The sequence below is a fragment of the Saccopteryx bilineata genome, chromosome 1 (assembly GCF_036850765.1).
Source record: "Saccopteryx bilineata isolate mSacBil1 chromosome 1, mSacBil1_pri_phased_curated, whole genome shotgun sequence".
Lineage (NCBI taxonomy): Eukaryota > Metazoa > Chordata > Mammalia > Chiroptera > Emballonuridae > Saccopteryx > Saccopteryx bilineata.
The window spans coordinates 346,535,840-346,554,812 of NC_089490.1; the positions used below are offsets into that span (position 1 = coordinate 346,535,840).

Genomic DNA, 18,973 nt, shown 5'->3' on the forward strand with positions numbered 1-18,973 from the left:
ATAATACAATGTGATAAATTTTACTGGACAAATGTTATGGGACATGAGTCTTACTTGAAAACTTTAAAAGCTAAGTACAAGTTTATCAGATAGAAAAGGGATACATATTTTAAAGAAAAAAAGCAATACAAGCAAAGGCATAAACATAAGACCTCAAGCTGATTCTAATAACATAATAAAAAACCTACACTCCATCTTGACATTATTTACCTCCTGTGGATACTCTATACTATCCATTCTATCAATAAATAATTTATTAAGGGCCCACTGTATGTTAGAGACATAATTTTTATCTTCAAGTACTTTCTTTCTTTTGTAAGTTTAAATTAACTTATTTTTCTACCTTAAGCTACAAAAACAAATTAACCCAAATTAGTAGAAGGAAATAATAAAGAGCAGAAATCAATGAGGTAGAGAAAATTAACAGAGCTAAAGTCATTATTTTTTTTGAGAAAGGAGTAATAAAATTACGCATTAATAATTTTACAATACTGATAAAAAAGACAAAGAATATATTACAAATATTAGGAATGAAAGAATGAGGGGAATCTGTAGTAGGAACTATAGACACTCAAAGAAAAAGGCTGTAGTTTGAACAACTTGAAGCCAATGAACTCAGCTACTTGGATAAAATAGATAAATTCCTTAAAAACAACAACAACAACAACAAAACAACAAAACTGCCTGACCAGTGATGTCACAGTGGCTAGAGTGTCAACCTGGGACACTGAGGTCCCAGGATTGAAACTCCGAGGTTGCCGGCTTGAGCTTGGGCTCATCCAGCTTGAGCATGGGGTCATTGGCTCGAGTGTGGATCATCAAAATGATCTCATGGTCACTGGTTTGAGCCCAAAGGTTGCTGGCTTGAGCAAGGGGTCACTGGCTTGGCTTGAGCTCCCCAGGTAAGACACGTATGAGAAGCAATCAATGAACTAAAGTGAAACAACTACAAGTTGATGCTTCTCATCTCTTTCCCTTCCTGTCTCTTAAAAAAAAAAGAAAAAAAAAAAAAAGCTAAAACCAAAGTGTCCTTCATTATAAGATTGAATAAAGAAGAGGTGGGGTATATATAATATATACAATGAAATACTACTCAGTCCTAAGAAATGATGACCCACTGCCATTTACGACAACATGGACGGACCTTGAGAACATTATAGTGAGTGAAATTAGTAAATCAGAAAAAGCTAAGAACTTCATGATTTCATACATAGGTGGGATATAAAACTGAGACTCATGGACATAGATAAAAGTGAAGTAGCTACCGGGGGTAGGGGGAGGGAGTAAAGAGGGACAAATATACAGTGACAGAAAATGAATTGACTTTGGGTGATGGGTATAAAACATAATCAACAGTTCAAATGCTATAGAAATGTTTACCTGAAACCTATGTACTCTTATTGAACAACATCACCCTGTTAAATTTTCTAAATAAAAATTTTAAAAAAGAGTAATAAATGCTCAAATATTTTAAAGCAAAAACAACAAAAATACCAAAACACCTGACCCAAAAAGAACAAGAGACTTTGAAGAGCTCTAAATATAAAATTCATTTTATAAAAAACCTTCCCACAAAAAAAACTCTAGGCCCAGATTCACTTGTAAATTTTATCAAACTATTAAGAAATAAATAATATATATCATGCACAAACAAGGAGTAAACACTTTCCAACTAATTTTAAGAAGTCATAACTCTAATACTGATATTTAATTTAATGTTACCAGAAAAGAAAATAACTGACCCACAGTGCTTGTAAATGTGAGGGAAAAATCCTTGTATTAGCAAACAGAATCCAGCAATATATAAAAAAAATAATACATCATGACCGGAGGTTTATACCAAGAATGCAAGGTTGGTTTAATATCTGAAAATCAATCAATGTAATTCACTACATTAACAGAAACACTGTACAATCATTTCAAGAAATACAGAAAAAGCATCTGTCAAAATTCAACACCCACTCATAATAAAAGCTCTCAACAAACTAGGAATGGAACTTCTTCCATCTGGTAAAGAGCATCTACTAAAAATATACAGTGAACATTATACTTAGTGTTGAAATACTGAATGCATTCCTAATAGCCATTGACAATGAGTGTTGTATCCATAGTTGAGACATTTTAATCCATCTGTATCACATGTTCCTAGGAGAGAAGTCCACTGGACACTGCCTTGACCCTCTGAAACTGCAGCACTTTGTTGATGTTTTCTATTAGAGTATCCCCAACCTTGCCACAAAAGTCAACTATTTCTGGGCCTATCAGTACTGACAGTGTCCTTTAGAATTTCTTTCAACAGACTAATTCCTACCAGCTATGAGGTAGTGTCTCAAATTCCTGGATCCATTTTTAACAGCTTGTGTGCTTTTTATTTTCTTTTCTAATTACATTTTACCACTTGAAAAATAAACTCATTGATATAAAAAGAAAATAAAGAACTTTTTCTCTTAAATTTGACTGGAAAGTGTAACCCTTCATTTACAATTTGAAGTGAGAAACAGACACACAATCAGGCCCCCTTATGCCACGTCCACAAATTTAAAATGAAGTAAAGGAGAAAAAAACCATCGATTCAGATCAATAGGACTCAAAAAAACGACTTTGGGCTTTAAATGATCTAAAATGCAGATTCCAGTTTTACTTCACTAATAAGATATTGAGCTTCTCCCCTCACGCTGGTTATGGAGCTGTACCCCATGGGTATTAAGTGGGATTTAGCGCTCAACTGAAAACTGCCTGCTGTCATTAAGCCCAAACGGACCTTCTCAACCCCAGCAGACACAAACTTCCCTCACAAGTGACAAAATTTTCCTACCTTTTTTTCTCCTGATGCTGCATCTTAACAGGCTCTACTTTTTTGCTGGGTTTCTTCAGAACTGCAGGGGCTGCCAACTTTGGTTCAGTGACAGACAGTGGAGGCTGTTCCACTGCTTTTTCTTCTTTCACTGCTTGTTCTGAATCCAAATTGACTTTAAGTTTATCTACAAATAAAGTATAGCAGACAACATACAATCCCATTGTGCAATATTAATCTATCATTCCGCTGACAGTCTACTAAATTCCAGGTAATATGTTAGGAGCAGGGACTAAAAGGATTATAAAAAAACACACAAAAAAATCACCCCAGTCCGTGTCCTAACAGAGCACATAGTCTACTCAGGGAACATTTCTCCTTTCCTACTACCACTCTAGCTTAACTGTTTTCATTTTTCCTTTTGGCTAATCCCTCATAATATCACAGCCCCAAGGGCAAATGATAGTAAAAGCAAGGCTTAGAAAAAAAACAAATACAACTTTATGAGGTATCACCATTCACACCTGTTAGAGGAGAAAACTACGAGAGAAATTAAAGGATGTTACCCAATAGTACACAGCTTCTAAACCATGACAACAGAAATTTGTACTAAAATCTTCTTTTCTATTATACTCTATGTTTTTAAGCTTGGACACTTTTATATCCTACTACCTTAATGATATAACTGAAAGACTGTTTTGGAATCAGATAAGTTTGGTTCAAATCCTGCTTTAGTCTGGATAAATTAATTTATCTAAAAATCAGCTTTCTCTGTAAAAACTGGAGTAACATTTACAAGATTATCATAAAGATTAAAAAAGATCAATATGTAAAGTTAAGTGATTTACCCAAGGTAACATCAAAGAGCCAGGATTTGACCCTAACACAGTTTAATTCCTCAAAGTCTTTACCCCTTTCCCTACTCCAAGCTGAAAAGCACAAAAACAACTATAGTATAGTACAGCGAACTAAGAAATTTAAGGAGGATGAGACTTGCCATCTGAAAAATTTTAGAAGAAATATACAGAAATTATATGCTGCATTCAGTGATAGTTCTTTAGTTTTTCAAGAAAAGTCGTACAATACTCTTAGAAAGTTGTAAACAGCATGAAGCTCTTCAATAAGCAGTTTTGGTTATATGTCATAAAACAGCTTAACCAGTGTTTTTCAACTGCCGGGTCCGCAAACTGGTCCGCCAGAAATTTTGTGCCAGTCTGTGAAAGAGTTCACCACCCTGATGTATGAAAATTATAGGCCCAATGATCTTGGTCAAATTCACTTATGCTCAGGGTGATTTCTGTCTTAGTGGTCTCCAAAATAATTCTATTTCTACTGGTCCTCAAATGTAAAAAGGTTGAAAACCACTAGCCTAACCTATCTACAGTACAGAAAAAAATGACTGCTATTTTAGTTTTTGGCTAAAAAACTACACACAGCTCATTATAACTTATAAATAAAATATATTATTTGAAAAAGTAGATAATATGTAATCTGTTTATGCTTTATTTTTTGAAAACTTAAATGGGAAATCTGAATGATCAGAACTTAAATGGGAAATCTGAATGGTCAAATCCACCACCCGAAGGTGGCATTCTCTTCTGCACTTTCACCACTGCTGTTCTCAATCAAGTATCAGTACTCCTCAAACTTTCCCACCAAACTGTATAGGAGAGTAAATATGTCTCTCCAAGCGGTTGAGGGGTCAGTGACTGACCCAGAAAATGTTCTCTGAAGATGCATGTGTATCTTTAAAGCTTATGCAAAGTCTGCATTCTATTGCCATAATTTATACCATTTTGTTTGCAACTATTTCAAAATTACATCATGAGGAGGAAACAAAACCTTCCAAATACTTCCCACCTACTTCCTGGGTAAGAAAAGAGAGGCTATTATATTGAGTCTATCAATTTCAGAAAACTGAACGTAAATTAAAAATACCTTTGGTCAAACGATTCAGCATCCTGAGTTTTATTCTGTCTTGGTTTGTAGCATTTTGGGAATTACTATTTACACATATACGAAACTACAATTGGCCAGTTAGCTAGCAAAGAGGTAGTTTGTTGTAACAATTTCAGGCAACTGTTAAAAAAAATTTAATCACATTTCTTGATCATTCTTACCTGAATAATCAAATTACTTGTATCATCTGACAAATTAAAAGCATCTCATTTTTATATTCAGGAAAATAAGAAACCCCTTTAAGCAAACTCTCTTGAAACAAGGAAAGAAAGGTAACATGACTTTGTCACCAGTGCTAGTTTTTTAACATAAAAAGCAATAAGGTTTTTGTTATTTAGATATAATTCACACATCATAAAATTTGCCCTTTTAAACTGTACAATTCAGTGGTTTTTGTTTGTGCAACCATCACCAGTATTAGAACCTTTCCATCACTTCCAGCCCTTGACAAACACTAATGTACTTTCTGTCTCTATAGATTATCCTATTCTGGATTTTTTTTTTTTTTGGTGGGGGGCAATAGGGGTGGGAGGAAGGGAGAGAGAGGAGAAGCATCAACCTGTAGTTGTGACTGCTTAATTATCCATTGATTGCTTTCTCATAAGTGCCTTGACCAGTAGGCTCCAGCCAAGCCAGTATCCTTGGGCTTCAAGCCAACAACCTTTTGGCTCAGGCCAGTGACCATGGGATCATGTCTATGATCTAACACTCAAGCTGGCAACCCCGAGCTCAAGCTGGTGAGCCTGACCTCAAGCCAGATGAGTCTGCGCTCAAGCCAGCAACCTCAGAGTTTTGAACATGGGAACTCAGTGTCCCAGGTCGATACTCTATCCACTATGCCACCGCTGGTCAGGCCTATCCTGTACATTTTCTGTAAATGGAATAAAACAAACATGGCTTTTTGTTTTCGGTTTCTTTCATTTCTTATAATGTTTCAAGGCTCGTCCATGTTGCAGCACTGCTTCACTCTTTTTTGACTAAATAATATACCATTGTGTGGACATACCATATTTGTTTATTCCATTCATGAGATGATGGACCTTTCGGTTGTTTCCACTTTTTAGCTATTACGAATAATGCAATGAATATTTGTGTATGAGTTCTGTGTGGACATGGAGTTTAAACTCTTGAGTAGAAACCCTGGAGGGGAACTTCAGGGCACCTAGATTTAGCTTTCTGTAGTACTGCTACACTTTTTTTAAGTGAGCTATCATTTTACATTTCCCACAGAAATGTATGAGAGTTCACTTTCTCCTTGCCAATGCTTGTTATTGTCTAGCATTAAGTTGTATAAATGGTTCAAGTCTCCACAATCACCTCTCTTCATCTATCAAGCTTCATTTTCATTGCAATGATCTTGTCATATGTTAAATGTAATAAAAAATATTCATAACTCTAAACATTCAGCTTTGAAAAAACACATGTTAAATAATCAACTCTGTAAGCCATTCATTTTATTAGGTAAATATTTACTGTAACTCTTATTTTAGCCAAGTTTTCCTCTTCCCTCTATTACATTCTTTCATAACACCCTTCACTCTCCACCTAACAATAATAATCATTAATTATTTATTTGTGTCACTGAAAGGAGAATATAAGGGCCACAAGGCAGGAACCTTGTTTGCAAACGTTTTGTCCATGGTAGCATCAATACATAATCACGCCACACACACAGTAGATGCTCAATAAATATTTGCTATGTAACACTCATGAATGAATAAGTGTATATGACTGTATAGTCTGACTGCCCCTCTTCTAAGACCTCCTAAAGCAGCAGTGTTATCTGCCATTTAGTGTTTTTTGGAGAAGCTGATTTTCTTTTTTTACACTTAATACTTATGTCTTATGTATTTTAAAAATCTGCTGGTTTTTAAGGTTACAAAAACGCATAAAACAACAAATATACATGTGAACCTCACTGAGGTTGCCAAGAAACCACACAATCTGACTGGGTACCATGGAGCAGAGCAGTACCAGCCACACAGGCCAGTGACAGTAGCATGATCTATTTACACAGAAGTAGAGAGCCCTCCTTGTTCACTGTGCGTGCAAGAATACAACTGTGTTTCTCAATAACCTAAAAGTATCCAATTTTCCATTTGCTTTCAGAATCCAAAAATGTTCTCTGATAGCTTTCATGACAAATAAAAAACTATCACTCTAATCTCCTCAACCACCAATCTGACCATCATGAAAAAGCAGAATTCTGACTAATTTTGCTTGCATAGGCATGTAATAAAATGCTTCCCCACAAAATCTTTATAAAACTGATGCTCCAAGAAAGTGTGCTATAATTATCCTGTGGCTTCTACATTCCTCCTGGTATTCTGCCACATACCCTCAGGGGATGTTTACTTGATATGAGAAGCATGAAAATATGTGACTATTGGTTCCTTTCATACAAAAGAATTCTTATTTAAAAAATTTTTTAAATAATGGAGATACCTTTTAAATGGCCAGTACTATCTAGGCACTTGCAATTCACACTGAGAGCTAGTTCATTACTATGAGTAATATGCAAAAATAACTAAAGGCAAAGCTGTTTTGTAGCCCCTTGGGAGATGGGGCTAATACTAGTCTCACCAGACAAACTGACCCCGGTCTCCAGGATATTAACCTCAACACTGTACTGCTTAACTAGGCAGCCTCCCTTTTGTTTTAATTCCCATTTTCAAAAGCTCTATGAAACAAATATTTGTTTTCAAGGCAGGAGTAAAACTAGGAATAGTAAACTATACTCTAAGATTCAAACAACCCAGCTCACTCATAAAATCCACTCTTCCAGTTGGGTTACTTTCATCAATATATTGAAAATTTAAGTTGGGATTCAGGAATGCTACATGGTTAGTGTCCTAGATGGGTAAAACAGGACAAGGTGGCTTTCACCTCAGATATGTAGTAAGTTAGTATAATAACATTCATATATTAATAATCAAAAGAAAGTAAGGACATGCTTACTCATAGCAGCTTTTCCAAAAAAATTGCTCATCACATTTCCTTTCCCTGATGCCTTGTTGCCCGATGAAGATGCCTAAAAGCATAGAAAAAAACCCATCATTTTTTTAGTGTTTAGGTTGCTCTTCAAGTAGCAGTCTCAAAAAAAAATCTCCTCAATAGCAGAGCCCTCTCTGATGATGGTTTAGTCTTTATATAATCATGCCAAAATGTGTGTGTATTAGATATAAGAACAAATCCAGACCGGCCAGGATTGGGTGTTAATCTTCAAAGTTTAGGTTCTCACAGTTCTCATAAAATTATTATCCATGAATACATCTAAACTTTTGAGTGTATTTTAAAACTACTTAATTTGACAGAATTAAAATAGATCTGAGGCAGTATGGTACATGATGGGGAAAAACCTCCAAAACATTACACTTATAATCATTAGAAGTGGATTTCAAGGCTGGTTCCACCACTGAATAGCTCACGGCTTGGTGAGCAGCATTATCAAAAGAAAAAGGACTATTTCAGATGAGAGTATCAAGAATTAAAGGATTCAAACTAAAGTATAAAAATTAGAACTAAATATTAGAGCCTTATATAATTAAACTACTACCCCTGGAATTATTCATGCTATTCTAGTTACCCATTCTGAGATGAAAGGCATATCTTGAAAGAAGACTTACATTTGTTACCTCTTTAGCTTCTGTTTTGGTTTCTTTGTTGGTATCTTGGGTTTTAGAAGCAGCTTTAGAGGCAAACATTCCCATAATGCCTTTATGTTGATGGGAAATCTGTTTGGAGGTGGGTGGGTCATGACCATTGGTAGTCAACTCATTATTGGCTCGTGCCTCACTTGATACCTCAAGCTCTGACTGCTCAAACTTTTCAGACGAGATTTCAGCAGATGCTCTAGGGACTGCAGCTGCACAATAAATGGCACTAAACCTGAGGACAGAAATGTTATAAAATGTCAAAATCAAACCTTACCTTTCAACTCTTCCTTCGTCAGTACAATACTTTCTAAGCCTAATACTATAAAAGGGAAAATTTCAGAACTAGAACAAATTTTAGAAATTATTTTGTGCAAAACTCTCATTCAGATAAACTGCTATTAGCCAGAAGGCAAAGACGTGTCCTAGATTATATACCTAGTTAACAAGAGAATTAGGTCTGGAGTTAAAACTTGGATATGGAATCTACCATACCATATTGAATATTCTTGTTTGGAAAAAAGCATCCTAATTCTAAATAGTAAGAATATACCAAACAAGAATAAAAGGTTAATAATTTCATCATACTTGGGAAATCAAATGGTTATCCTCTTGTTGTCAAGACCTGTACCTTACAGAGCCAGATATGCAATAAATATTGACCAAATCAAAATTAAGAGCTTTAAATATTAACAAATTTCCTGGCAACTCTCCTGGCCACAGTGGATCATGATTTAAAACATGGAAGCTGGAAACACAGCCACTGGCCCATATAACTTGTGGTTCTTAACAGTTGTTTGTTAATTAACTTGTAATAATACCGGCTAACACTACCAGAAAATTATGTCCAAAGCCAAGTGAAGAAATTTGGCCTGACCAGGTTGGTGGCACAGTGGATAAAGTGTCAGACTAGGATGCGGAGGACCCAGGTTCGAAACCCTGAGGTCGCTGGCTTGAGCGTGGGCTCGCTGGCTTGAGCGTGGGATCAGAGACGTGACCCCATGGTTTCTGGCTTGAGCAAGGGGTTACTCACTGTACTGTAGCCCCACATATGAGAAAGCAATCAATGAACAAATAAGGAGCTGCAACGAAGAATTGATGCTTCTCATCTCTCTCCCTTCCTGTCTGTCCCTATCTGTCCCTCTCTCTGTCAAAAAAAAAAAAAAAAAATGGAACTGTTTGCATGGATATTACAGAGAACATTCACTGTACATATGCGATTTCATCACATAAATCCATAATATAATGTGAATGGATAACTGATCTAGCCTTCTCAAATGGCTATACTTAAAAAACAAAGTTCCCCAACTTTCCCTAGCAAAGAACACTTTATTTCCCCATCTTTGCTTATTGAGAGTAGGTAAGAGCTCACTAAAGGCAGGGAAATGTATTATTCATCATTTGTATTTCAATTTCCTTGTGTAAGACCTGGGTAAGTGTCAGGGAATATATATTGAAAGAATGATTACATAAGACATAAGTGAGGCTTCTGGCTTCTCTCCTATCTTCATTGTGTTACCTCAACTTGGGGTGGGAGAAGATGGAGTTTAAGAAACTATGCAATGAGGCCCTGACCAGGAAGCTAGGTTGGTTAGGGCATTGTCCTGATACACCAGGGTAGTGGGTTCAATATCCGGCCAGGGCATGTACAAGAGTCAACCAATGAATGCATGCATGAGTGGAACAATAAATTGATGTTTCTCTTCCTCTAAAAATCAACCAATACATAAAAATCTGAGGCTCTGGCTGGTTGGCTCAGTGGTAGAGTGTTGACCCAGTGTGTAGATATCCCAGGTTCAATTCCTGGTCAGGGCACAAAGGAGAAGCAATCATCTGCTTCTCTAACCCTCCTTCTCCTTCTCTCTCTCTCTCTTCCCCTCCTGCAACCATGGCTTCATTGAAGTGAGTTGGCCTCGAGCACTGAGGATGGCTCCATGGCCTCACCTCAGGTGGTAAAAGGAAAATGGCTCAGTTGCTGAGCAACGAAGCAATGGCCCCAGATCGGCAGAGCATCACATCCTAGTGGGCTTGTTTGGTGGATCCTGATTGGGGCACATGTGGGAGTCTGTCTCTGATTCCCCTCTTCTCACTAAAAATAATAAAAAAATTAAAAATTTTTAAAAAATTTAAAAAAAAGAAACTATGTGGTGAAAGCCATTATCATAGTGATCAGCCAGGCATAACTTCATGATTAGCTACTGGCCTAAGGAAAAAATAAAATCCCTGATAAATCACTTAATCTCAAAAGTAACTTCAGACTGAACAGTCCCTAAACTAGAATTTACAGCTCCATAAATCTTCCACTGATTTATTGTGGTCCACATTGGAAAAGCCTGCATTAACGCAAATATTTTGTGCATCAGAATAACAGAGGCCCTGGCCGGTTGGCTCAGTGGTAGAGCATAGGCCCGGCGTGTGGAAGTCCCAGGTTCGATTTCCGGCCAGGGCACACAGGAGAAGCGCCCATCTGCTTCTCCACCCCTCCCCCTCTCTTTCCTCACTATCTCTCTTTTCCCCTCCCACAGCCAAGGCTCCATTGGAGCAAAGTTGGCCCAGGCACTGAGGATGGATGGCTTCACAGCCTCCACCTCAGGCACTAGAATGACTCTGGTCACAACGGAGCAACGCCCCAGATGGGCAGAGTATCGCCCCCTAGTGGGCATGCTGAGTGGATCCTGGTCTGGTGCATGCAGGAGTCTGTCTGTCTGCCTCCCTGCTTCTCACTTTGGGGGGTTGGTGGTGAAAAAGAAGAACAGAGGGAAATCATTTCCTTTCACCCACCACTCTACCTCTTTGGCTTTGTGGTGCTTCCATGTACAAGGAAAAGAGCAATGTTTTATTTCATTGTCAACATCTAAAGTTGGCCACAAGACAACTCTTTCTTCATTTGGTCTACATTCCACACCTTAGGGTCAGGACCAGAAATTGGCAATGATGAAGAGACCAAGTTAGGCTGGGAACATGTCCGAAGAGAGAAGAATCTGCTCAATCCTAAAATTTCAACTTTCTTCCTGTCACAGCACTACTTAAAAACACATGAAACAATGAGTCAGATCTCAGTTGGCTCATAATTCTCAACACTAAATACAACCTTCTTTATTGGAGATAAATTCTTCACATTTTTACCAAGGCTACTTTAAGTATTTAAGTAAAGTTTCATTAAAGTACTTCCTATTACCACATTTCTACTTGCCATATTTATTTTAGAGGTCCCTGTGCAAATTTCATTTTGAACCTTTGAGTCACTTTTATTCTTGTTTGCCTACTTGCTAAATACAACAGAAGAAATAATTTTTAGAGCTCCACATATCATGACTAGATTTTAATAGACGATTTAAAAAATCTAGTAATATAATTTATATAAATTAGTCAGGTATTGCTTCTTATAATCTTTCCCTAATAGACACTAGACTTATAAATTATTATTCTTTAGTTATATAATTATATTTATTCAACAAATATTTGTATGACTATTACACTCAAGGTTTTAAGCCAAAGAACTAATACCTAACATTAGGTTCATTCAACAATTATTTGAATGATTACTATTATCTGCCAGGCACCATTATAGGTAGAGTGGTTAATGAAATAGACACGATCCCTATTTTCATGAAACTTATAGAAACTATGTGTGGCAATTCTATATCTATTTGTCCTCTATCAGTAATCTCCCCTGTATCTTCAACCATTTCCTCTTTTATGGCTTTTTCCTAACAATACAAGTTCAAGGCATTCTCAACTGTAAAAATGTATATATCTTCCCTTAGTCTCAATTCCTCCTTATCTACTTCCTTCTTTTTTTTCCATTACATAGTCATATTTCCTGTAAAGAGTTACCTATATTAACTCAGCTGGTCCCTCTACTTGAAAATGTTCTTACCAAGGCCATCACTAAATCCAATGGACACTTTTCAGTTCCTAGTTTACTTAGCTTCTTTTGATATTATCAACCAGTCCCTCTTTCTTGAAATTCTTTCCTTAGCTTTTAGAACTCCACACACTCGCCTGACCAGGCGGTGGAGAAATGGATAGAGCATCAGACTGGGATGCAGAAAACCCAGGTTTGAGACCCCAAGGTCACCAGCTTGAGCACAGGATCATCTGAGCAAAGCTCACCAGCTTGGACCCAAGGATGCTGGCTTGAGCAAGGGGTTACTCGGTCTGCTGAAGGCCCACGGTCAAGGCACATATGAGAAAGCAATCAATGAACAACTAAGGTGTCACAACGAAAAACTGATGATTGATGCTTCTCATTGTCTCCGTTACTGCCTGTCTGTCCCTATCTGTCTCTCTCTCTCTGACTCTCTCTCTGTAAAAAAAAACCAAACAAACCCCCCCCCATAAATATTTAGAACTCTACATACTCATAATTTTCCCCTTATCTCTGGCTGTTCCCTCTCAGGATCCTCTTTTTGTGGCCACCCTTTAAAAACAGCTATCACTCAAACAGTGCTTACTATGTGCCACGCACAGTTCTAAGCACTTTACATACATTAATTCATTTAAGGCTCTATAGCCCCTTGAAGTTGTTACTATTGTTAGCTTCATTTTACTGAGGAAACTGAAGCAGAGAGATTAATTTGCCCAAGGTTACATAGCTAATAATTAGGACCTAGAGTTTTTACTTTCTGTCCTTTCATTTTATACCCGTGATGGCAAACATTTTTATAAAAACCGCCCACTTTTGCAGTGCTGGTCAACCTGGTCCCTCCTGCCCACTAATAGGCGTTCCAGCTTTCATGGTGGGCAGTAGTGGAGCAACCAAATGGCGCCTCGATTGGCCCACCATGAAAGCTGGAACGCTCACTAGAGGGCGGGAGGGACCAGATTAACCAGCACTGCAAAAGTGGGCAGTTTTTATAAAAAGGTTGCCATCATAGTTCTATACATTCCTTTTGAATGACTATGTCTACCTAATTACCCATTTTCTCTGATTCCAAAATCCCCATTTTTATCCCAGATGTTTAGATTATTAAGGAGGCACTGAACAACATTTCCTCTAAGAGTATGGCATATCATAGGTATTCATCATCCAAACTAACCTATCTATTGCAAAGAACAGGCTTCTCAAATTTAACATGTCCAAACCCAATTCATCATTTTCCCCTTCCCCAAAGCCTGTTCCTCCTTACACATTCCCTTTCTTAGTGATTGATGGTCATCTATTCAGTCACCCAAGCCAAAAACATGGCCATAATCATTAACACCACAAACATAAGACTCTTCCCACACACCTGGCCACTACCACAACATCCAGGTTTTGACGGCATGACACTTTAACCTTTGTACCTTACCATCCCCAACACCATTACTGTATAACTGTCATTTCTACCCTTGACCACTGCAACATTTCTCCTCCCTGATGGCCTTGCCTTCAGGTTATTCCCTTCTGAACTGACTTCACCACCAGTCAGTCATCTCTCTAAAATAAAAATCTGATTTCACTCATCTGCTTAAAAATCTTCAGTCAGTCCTTAGTGCCTTGTAATAAAGTCTAAATTCTTATCCTAAGAGGCAAAGCATAGAATCTAACTCCTAATCAGTTTCATTACTGCCTACCTCTCCCTCTGTTCCAGCCATTCAAAACTACCGTGGTTCTGTACACACAATGTTTTCTCTCAGCTCTGCCCTTACTCTCTGACTTCTACTTTGGCTATTTCTATTGGGCCTTCACACTTCAAGATCAGTGTCAATCCCATCAAGAAGCCTTCTGTCTTGTGTCCTCTCTGAACCCCACCAAAAAATGTGGGATGAGTGTTCCCCAACATCTCCCCACGCTATTAATCCTATTATAACACTGCCATACTGTGCTGTAACTGCCCCCCCATAAGACCATCACTGCACCTTCCCATGCTATTATTCCCATAACACTGCCATACTGTGCTATAACTGTCCCCTATAGGGCCATCACTGCACCTTCCCATGCTATTACTCCCATAACACTGTCACACTGTGCTATAACTGCCCCTTATAGGGGCATCAGTGCCATAGGCAGGCATTGGGCCATATTCACTCTATAGAGTGTGACATGTTCATATCAGATCAAAGTAGGCATTATTATATCCAATTTAAAGATGAAGAAATCAAATCTCAAACAGTTTAAGTAATCTGTCCAAAGTCATGGAGTACTAAAGAACAAAGCCACAACTCAAGCCCATGACCATCAAGTCCTAAAACCCACATGTGTTATAGTCCATTACTTTCCTGTGCTGTGAAGAATACCAGAGATAAACAAGATCTGATCCTGGCTGTTGAAGACCAACTGCTTTTGGACAGAAGGTAGAGGGATATCAAATTAGGAAGTGTTTTGAAGGATGGCATTTGAACTGGTTCAAAAAGGATGGGCAGAATTTAATAAGGAATGATGGGGGAAAGAGAGTAATGAGGGGGCACAACGAACATTCTGGTGGCAGTGACAGGATAAATACACGAGAAATAGATTTATGGGGAGTCCACTGGGGTTTTCAATATGGGTTGTGGCTGCTATTTTTCACCTTATGATGTACTAATAAAACCAGGCATGTGTCTTACTGCAAGATAAATGGGGTTTTACTAGACTTGGCATGCACTCTTAAGAGGCAGCCACTATGTAAACATCTTACAAAACCAATTCGTAAAGAAGCCCACAAGGAACATTAAGGAGCTCACTTGCTGCAGTTCTGCAAGTTGCTTTTAAGGATGTCATAGTCGGTATTGAACAGAGGCCCACTGTCCTTTAGCATGGCTTTCTGGATGCTGTACACATGGACGCTGGCAGTCACAGCTAGCTTGGACTTCACTGCTACAAGTCAACAGGAAAAGTAGTCTGTTAATACACAAACTTCATAGCATGTGGGAACTTTAACAAGAAACCCTTCTGCATTAAAACCATTTACAACCTGTGGTGGTCCAAAAAGCTCTAAAAGGCCAAATAGCCACATATACAGTATAACATCACCTCTTCTGTCTCCAACGGGGACATTATGACAAGGTAGGTGGTAGTGAGTCAGTTCTAAGTACAACACCTGTGAGGGTATCACTCATCCAGTGGACACTCAGTAAATATTAATGAATGACTGATGATGACTCTGATTTTTTTCAGTCAGGGAAGAATCTTACACTTGAGCACATAATTGAGGAGTAATTTTTATTTGAAAAGACTCACGTAATTCAACTTCACAGAAAGCATTACCATAACAAAACACAACTAACCAGGTGAGTGTGCAGAGGAAAGACACAAAAGAACATCAGAGGAACAAACTTTAGGTTCTAGGAAGGAAAGGACTGTGCCTAACTTGTTGCAAGTCTCTAGGGCCAAGCACAGAGCTTGACGCACAGTAAATACTATGTATCAACTGAATGAATCAATCTTGCTTTGCCTACCAATGTGGGAATTGAGAAAGAAAAAAGTGGACAACTCTATCACTCTGAATACATTCAAGTTAATTTGTAAAACTGCTCCATAGGCGGGAGTCTTTCCATATGAAGTACAACTGCACAGGTTTTGTCTTGAGACACAAACAAGATCACATGGACCCTATTATACAATTCCCTTGAATTGAGGTTAAAAAGAAAATAGAACAGTAACAAAGATAGTACTGAAACAGGTGGAAAAAATTTAATTTAGACATTATATTGAACCTTCCTTACTTTAGAAAAGCATTCTTTAATTTTCTTTCTAAAAAAACTATTATGAAACACACAATATATTTGGAGACTACTGCCTTTTTACAGTTGATGAGGTCCTCCATATGGTATTCATGTTATTTTTTGCATGTCTGTCACGAGTTTTCAAATCCTGTGATAAAAATGCTTTATAAGTTTTAGTGGCTATTGACTTTAAAAATGGGAAGTTAGGCAGATGAAGTATCATATTTTAATGTTTCGGAAACTAATAAAAATATATATACAGCTATTCAGTTAAACAGCTAAATATAGTTTATGCAGATGTTAGGGGCAGATTTTTATTATACCTACATTGATGCCATAAGGGAAAAAACTTGCTAAATTGCTATAACACTTACCTTCCAATTTATCTTCTCTCACTACTGCAACCTTGTGGCACTGTAAGGAAATAACACTTCATTAATGTTCAAAGTAATACAACTTGCAATTTTAAAGTTTCCAAGCCAATAATTCAATTGCACTTGGATATAAAATTAGAAACATTAAGTACCTCTGAAAATGTTACAATTTAATAGTCACACTCATTTTTTAACTTGTTTATATTGAAACTTCTCAATGAGGTTAAGGAAAGTGATACAGATATCAATATAATTTTAAAAAATAACCCACAGCATCTCAAATCAGTGTGAGTAAAAGAGTACTTTTTAATAAATAATGTAATGAGAATTACTATGTAATCATATAGAACCTAATAAAAACTGGTTATGTCTCTCACACCACAAAACAACTAAATTCTTAATGGGTCTGTTCATCTAAATACAAAGAATGAAACCACATACACACTAGATGAAAATATTGGTGAATTTTTTGATAAACTGATATAATCTGAAAATGAGGAAGTTTCCTAACTGTAATTTAAAACCCAGAAATAATTGAAATAATCCATAAAAACTGACAACTAACTCTTAGATAACCAAAAAACCCAAAATTTTAACCAAAGTACAAAGACAAATGATAAAGTGGGAAAAATATCTTCAAGTTGTATCACAAAGGGTTAAATGTAGCTTCTAAAATAGAGAAAAAAAGACTTGCAATCCTTTAGAAAATAAACAAGACATATGAAAAGAAATGCAAATAACTCTGAAAACATGACAAGAACTGTATAGCAACAGTTGCTATACACATTGCTGCTGGGAATGAAAAATGAAGAAGTATTTGGCAATACTCAACAAAGTAGAGCCTGACCAGGAGGTGGCGCAGTGGATAGAGTGTCGGACTGGGATGCAGAAGACCCAGGATCAAGACCCCGAGGTTGCCAGGTTAAGTGTGGGCTCATCTGGCTTGAGCAAAGCTCACCAGCTTGGATGCAAGGTCGCTGGCATGAGCAAGGGGTTACTTGGTCTGCTGAAGGCCCACGGTCAAGGCACATATGAGAAAGCAATCAATGAACAACTAAGGTGTCGCAATGAAAAACTGATGCTTGATGCTTCTCATCTCTCTCTGTCTGTCCCTATCTATCCCTCTCTCTGACTCTCTGTCTCTTTAAAAATAAATAAATAAAATTAAAAAAAAAACAACAAAAAACAAAGTAGATAAACATTCTACTTCTAGACATGTAACCTTAAAACACTGGAAAAATACAGAACACATATACTCTGAGCTATTCACTGCAGGACTATCTGTAATAGCCAAAGATTATAAATAACTCAAATAACTATCAATAAGGGACTACTGAGTAAACTAAGGTATATCTATTAATGTAGGATCATGAGACTGTAAAACAAAGCAGAATTTTTAAATTTTTTTTAAAGATTTCATTTATTCATTTTAGAGAGGAGAGAAGAGAGAGAGGAGTGAGAGAGAAGGGAGAGAGAAGGTAGACAGGAGCAGGAATCATCAACTCTCATATATGCCTTGACCAGGGTTTTGAAACAATGAACTCAGCATTCCAGGTTGACACTTTATTCACTGTGCCACCGTAGGCCAGGCTATTTCCACCGTGCCACCACAAGCCAGGCTATTTCTTTAACTACTATGGAGTAATGCTCAGGATCTACTGTTAGCAGAAAAAGCCATGTGCAAAATAGGGTGTAATGTATGAAAACTTCTAGGAAAGAAAGTGGATTAATATGAATATATATTTACTTATATTAAAAATATGAACAACAAAAACAATAAAAGGAGAACATAAAACCAATAAAAAGTTACTTGTAAAGGAAAGAAGGGAACCTAAAAATTCAAAGAGGAAAAAAATTGAATTTGACTAGCTGGTCGTTTAACTATTTAATTATTTCAAGTGATTCTAAAACACAGGTTGACTATGCATCCCACAACTACAAAGAAGTCAAAATATTTTCAATCATATTGTTAGTAAAAATACTGGTTTTGCTTTCCTAACTCTCATATATTTGGCTAAAGCAGATACATATTTATGCTAATGTAGGAACCACCAAAATTCACATAAAAGAGCAACATAAAATCAAATAAATTTTTATAAAAATGTAATTGCAAATCTGAACTGGGAATATCAGTTAAGTTTTCATTATGTGTTCAAAAAAATACAAAACATTGTTAAATGTCATGTTCTGCAAAGCTGTACAATAAAAATTACAGAGCTTATGAGAGAGAGAATTAGGAACGAAGCACTCATACCAATGCAACCTTGTAATAAGAGCCCTAAAAATAATAATTAGTACCCTTAGGAGAAAATCTGGATAACCTAGAGTTTGGTGTGGCAATATGCTGCCTCAGGGGATACTGAAAATGCATAAAAACAGCTCAGTGGAAATGCCAGTTTGCAGGTGCTAAAACAACACACCAGAATAGAGCTCCAATTCAGTGCATTTCTGTTAAAAGGAGGACACAGGAGAAAACCATGAGCCTGGCTGAGGGTAAGCCCCCTGAGCTTTTTAGCAGTTGAAAACAAAGGAAAAATATGGCAAGTTACTGAGAGAAGTTCCTC

General features: G+C 37.1%; 1 protein-coding gene across 2 annotated transcripts in view; it reads right to left on the reverse strand.

Annotated features, from left to right (window-relative positions):
* POLD3 (DNA polymerase delta 3, accessory subunit) overlaps positions 1–18,973 on the reverse strand; it is a 59,347-nt gene that overhangs the window by 24,281 nt on the left and 16,093 nt on the right. Inside the window, exons 4-8 of one of the 2 annotated variants that reach the window (XM_066250121.1) lie at positions 16,410–16,449; positions 15,055–15,187; positions 8,389–8,641; positions 7,712–7,784; positions 2,816–2,981 (exon numbers count right to left, since the gene is read on the reverse strand). In XM_066250121.1, the coding sequence (XP_066106218.1) occupies positions 2,816–2,981; positions 7,712–7,784; positions 8,389–8,641; positions 15,055–15,187; positions 16,410–16,449 (665 nt within the window). Of the gene's footprint in view, positions 1–2,815; positions 2,982–7,711; positions 7,785–8,379; positions 8,642–15,054; positions 15,188–16,409; positions 16,450–18,973 lie in introns of both variants that reach the window. The other variant, XM_066250114.1, reaches the window with a different exon arrangement.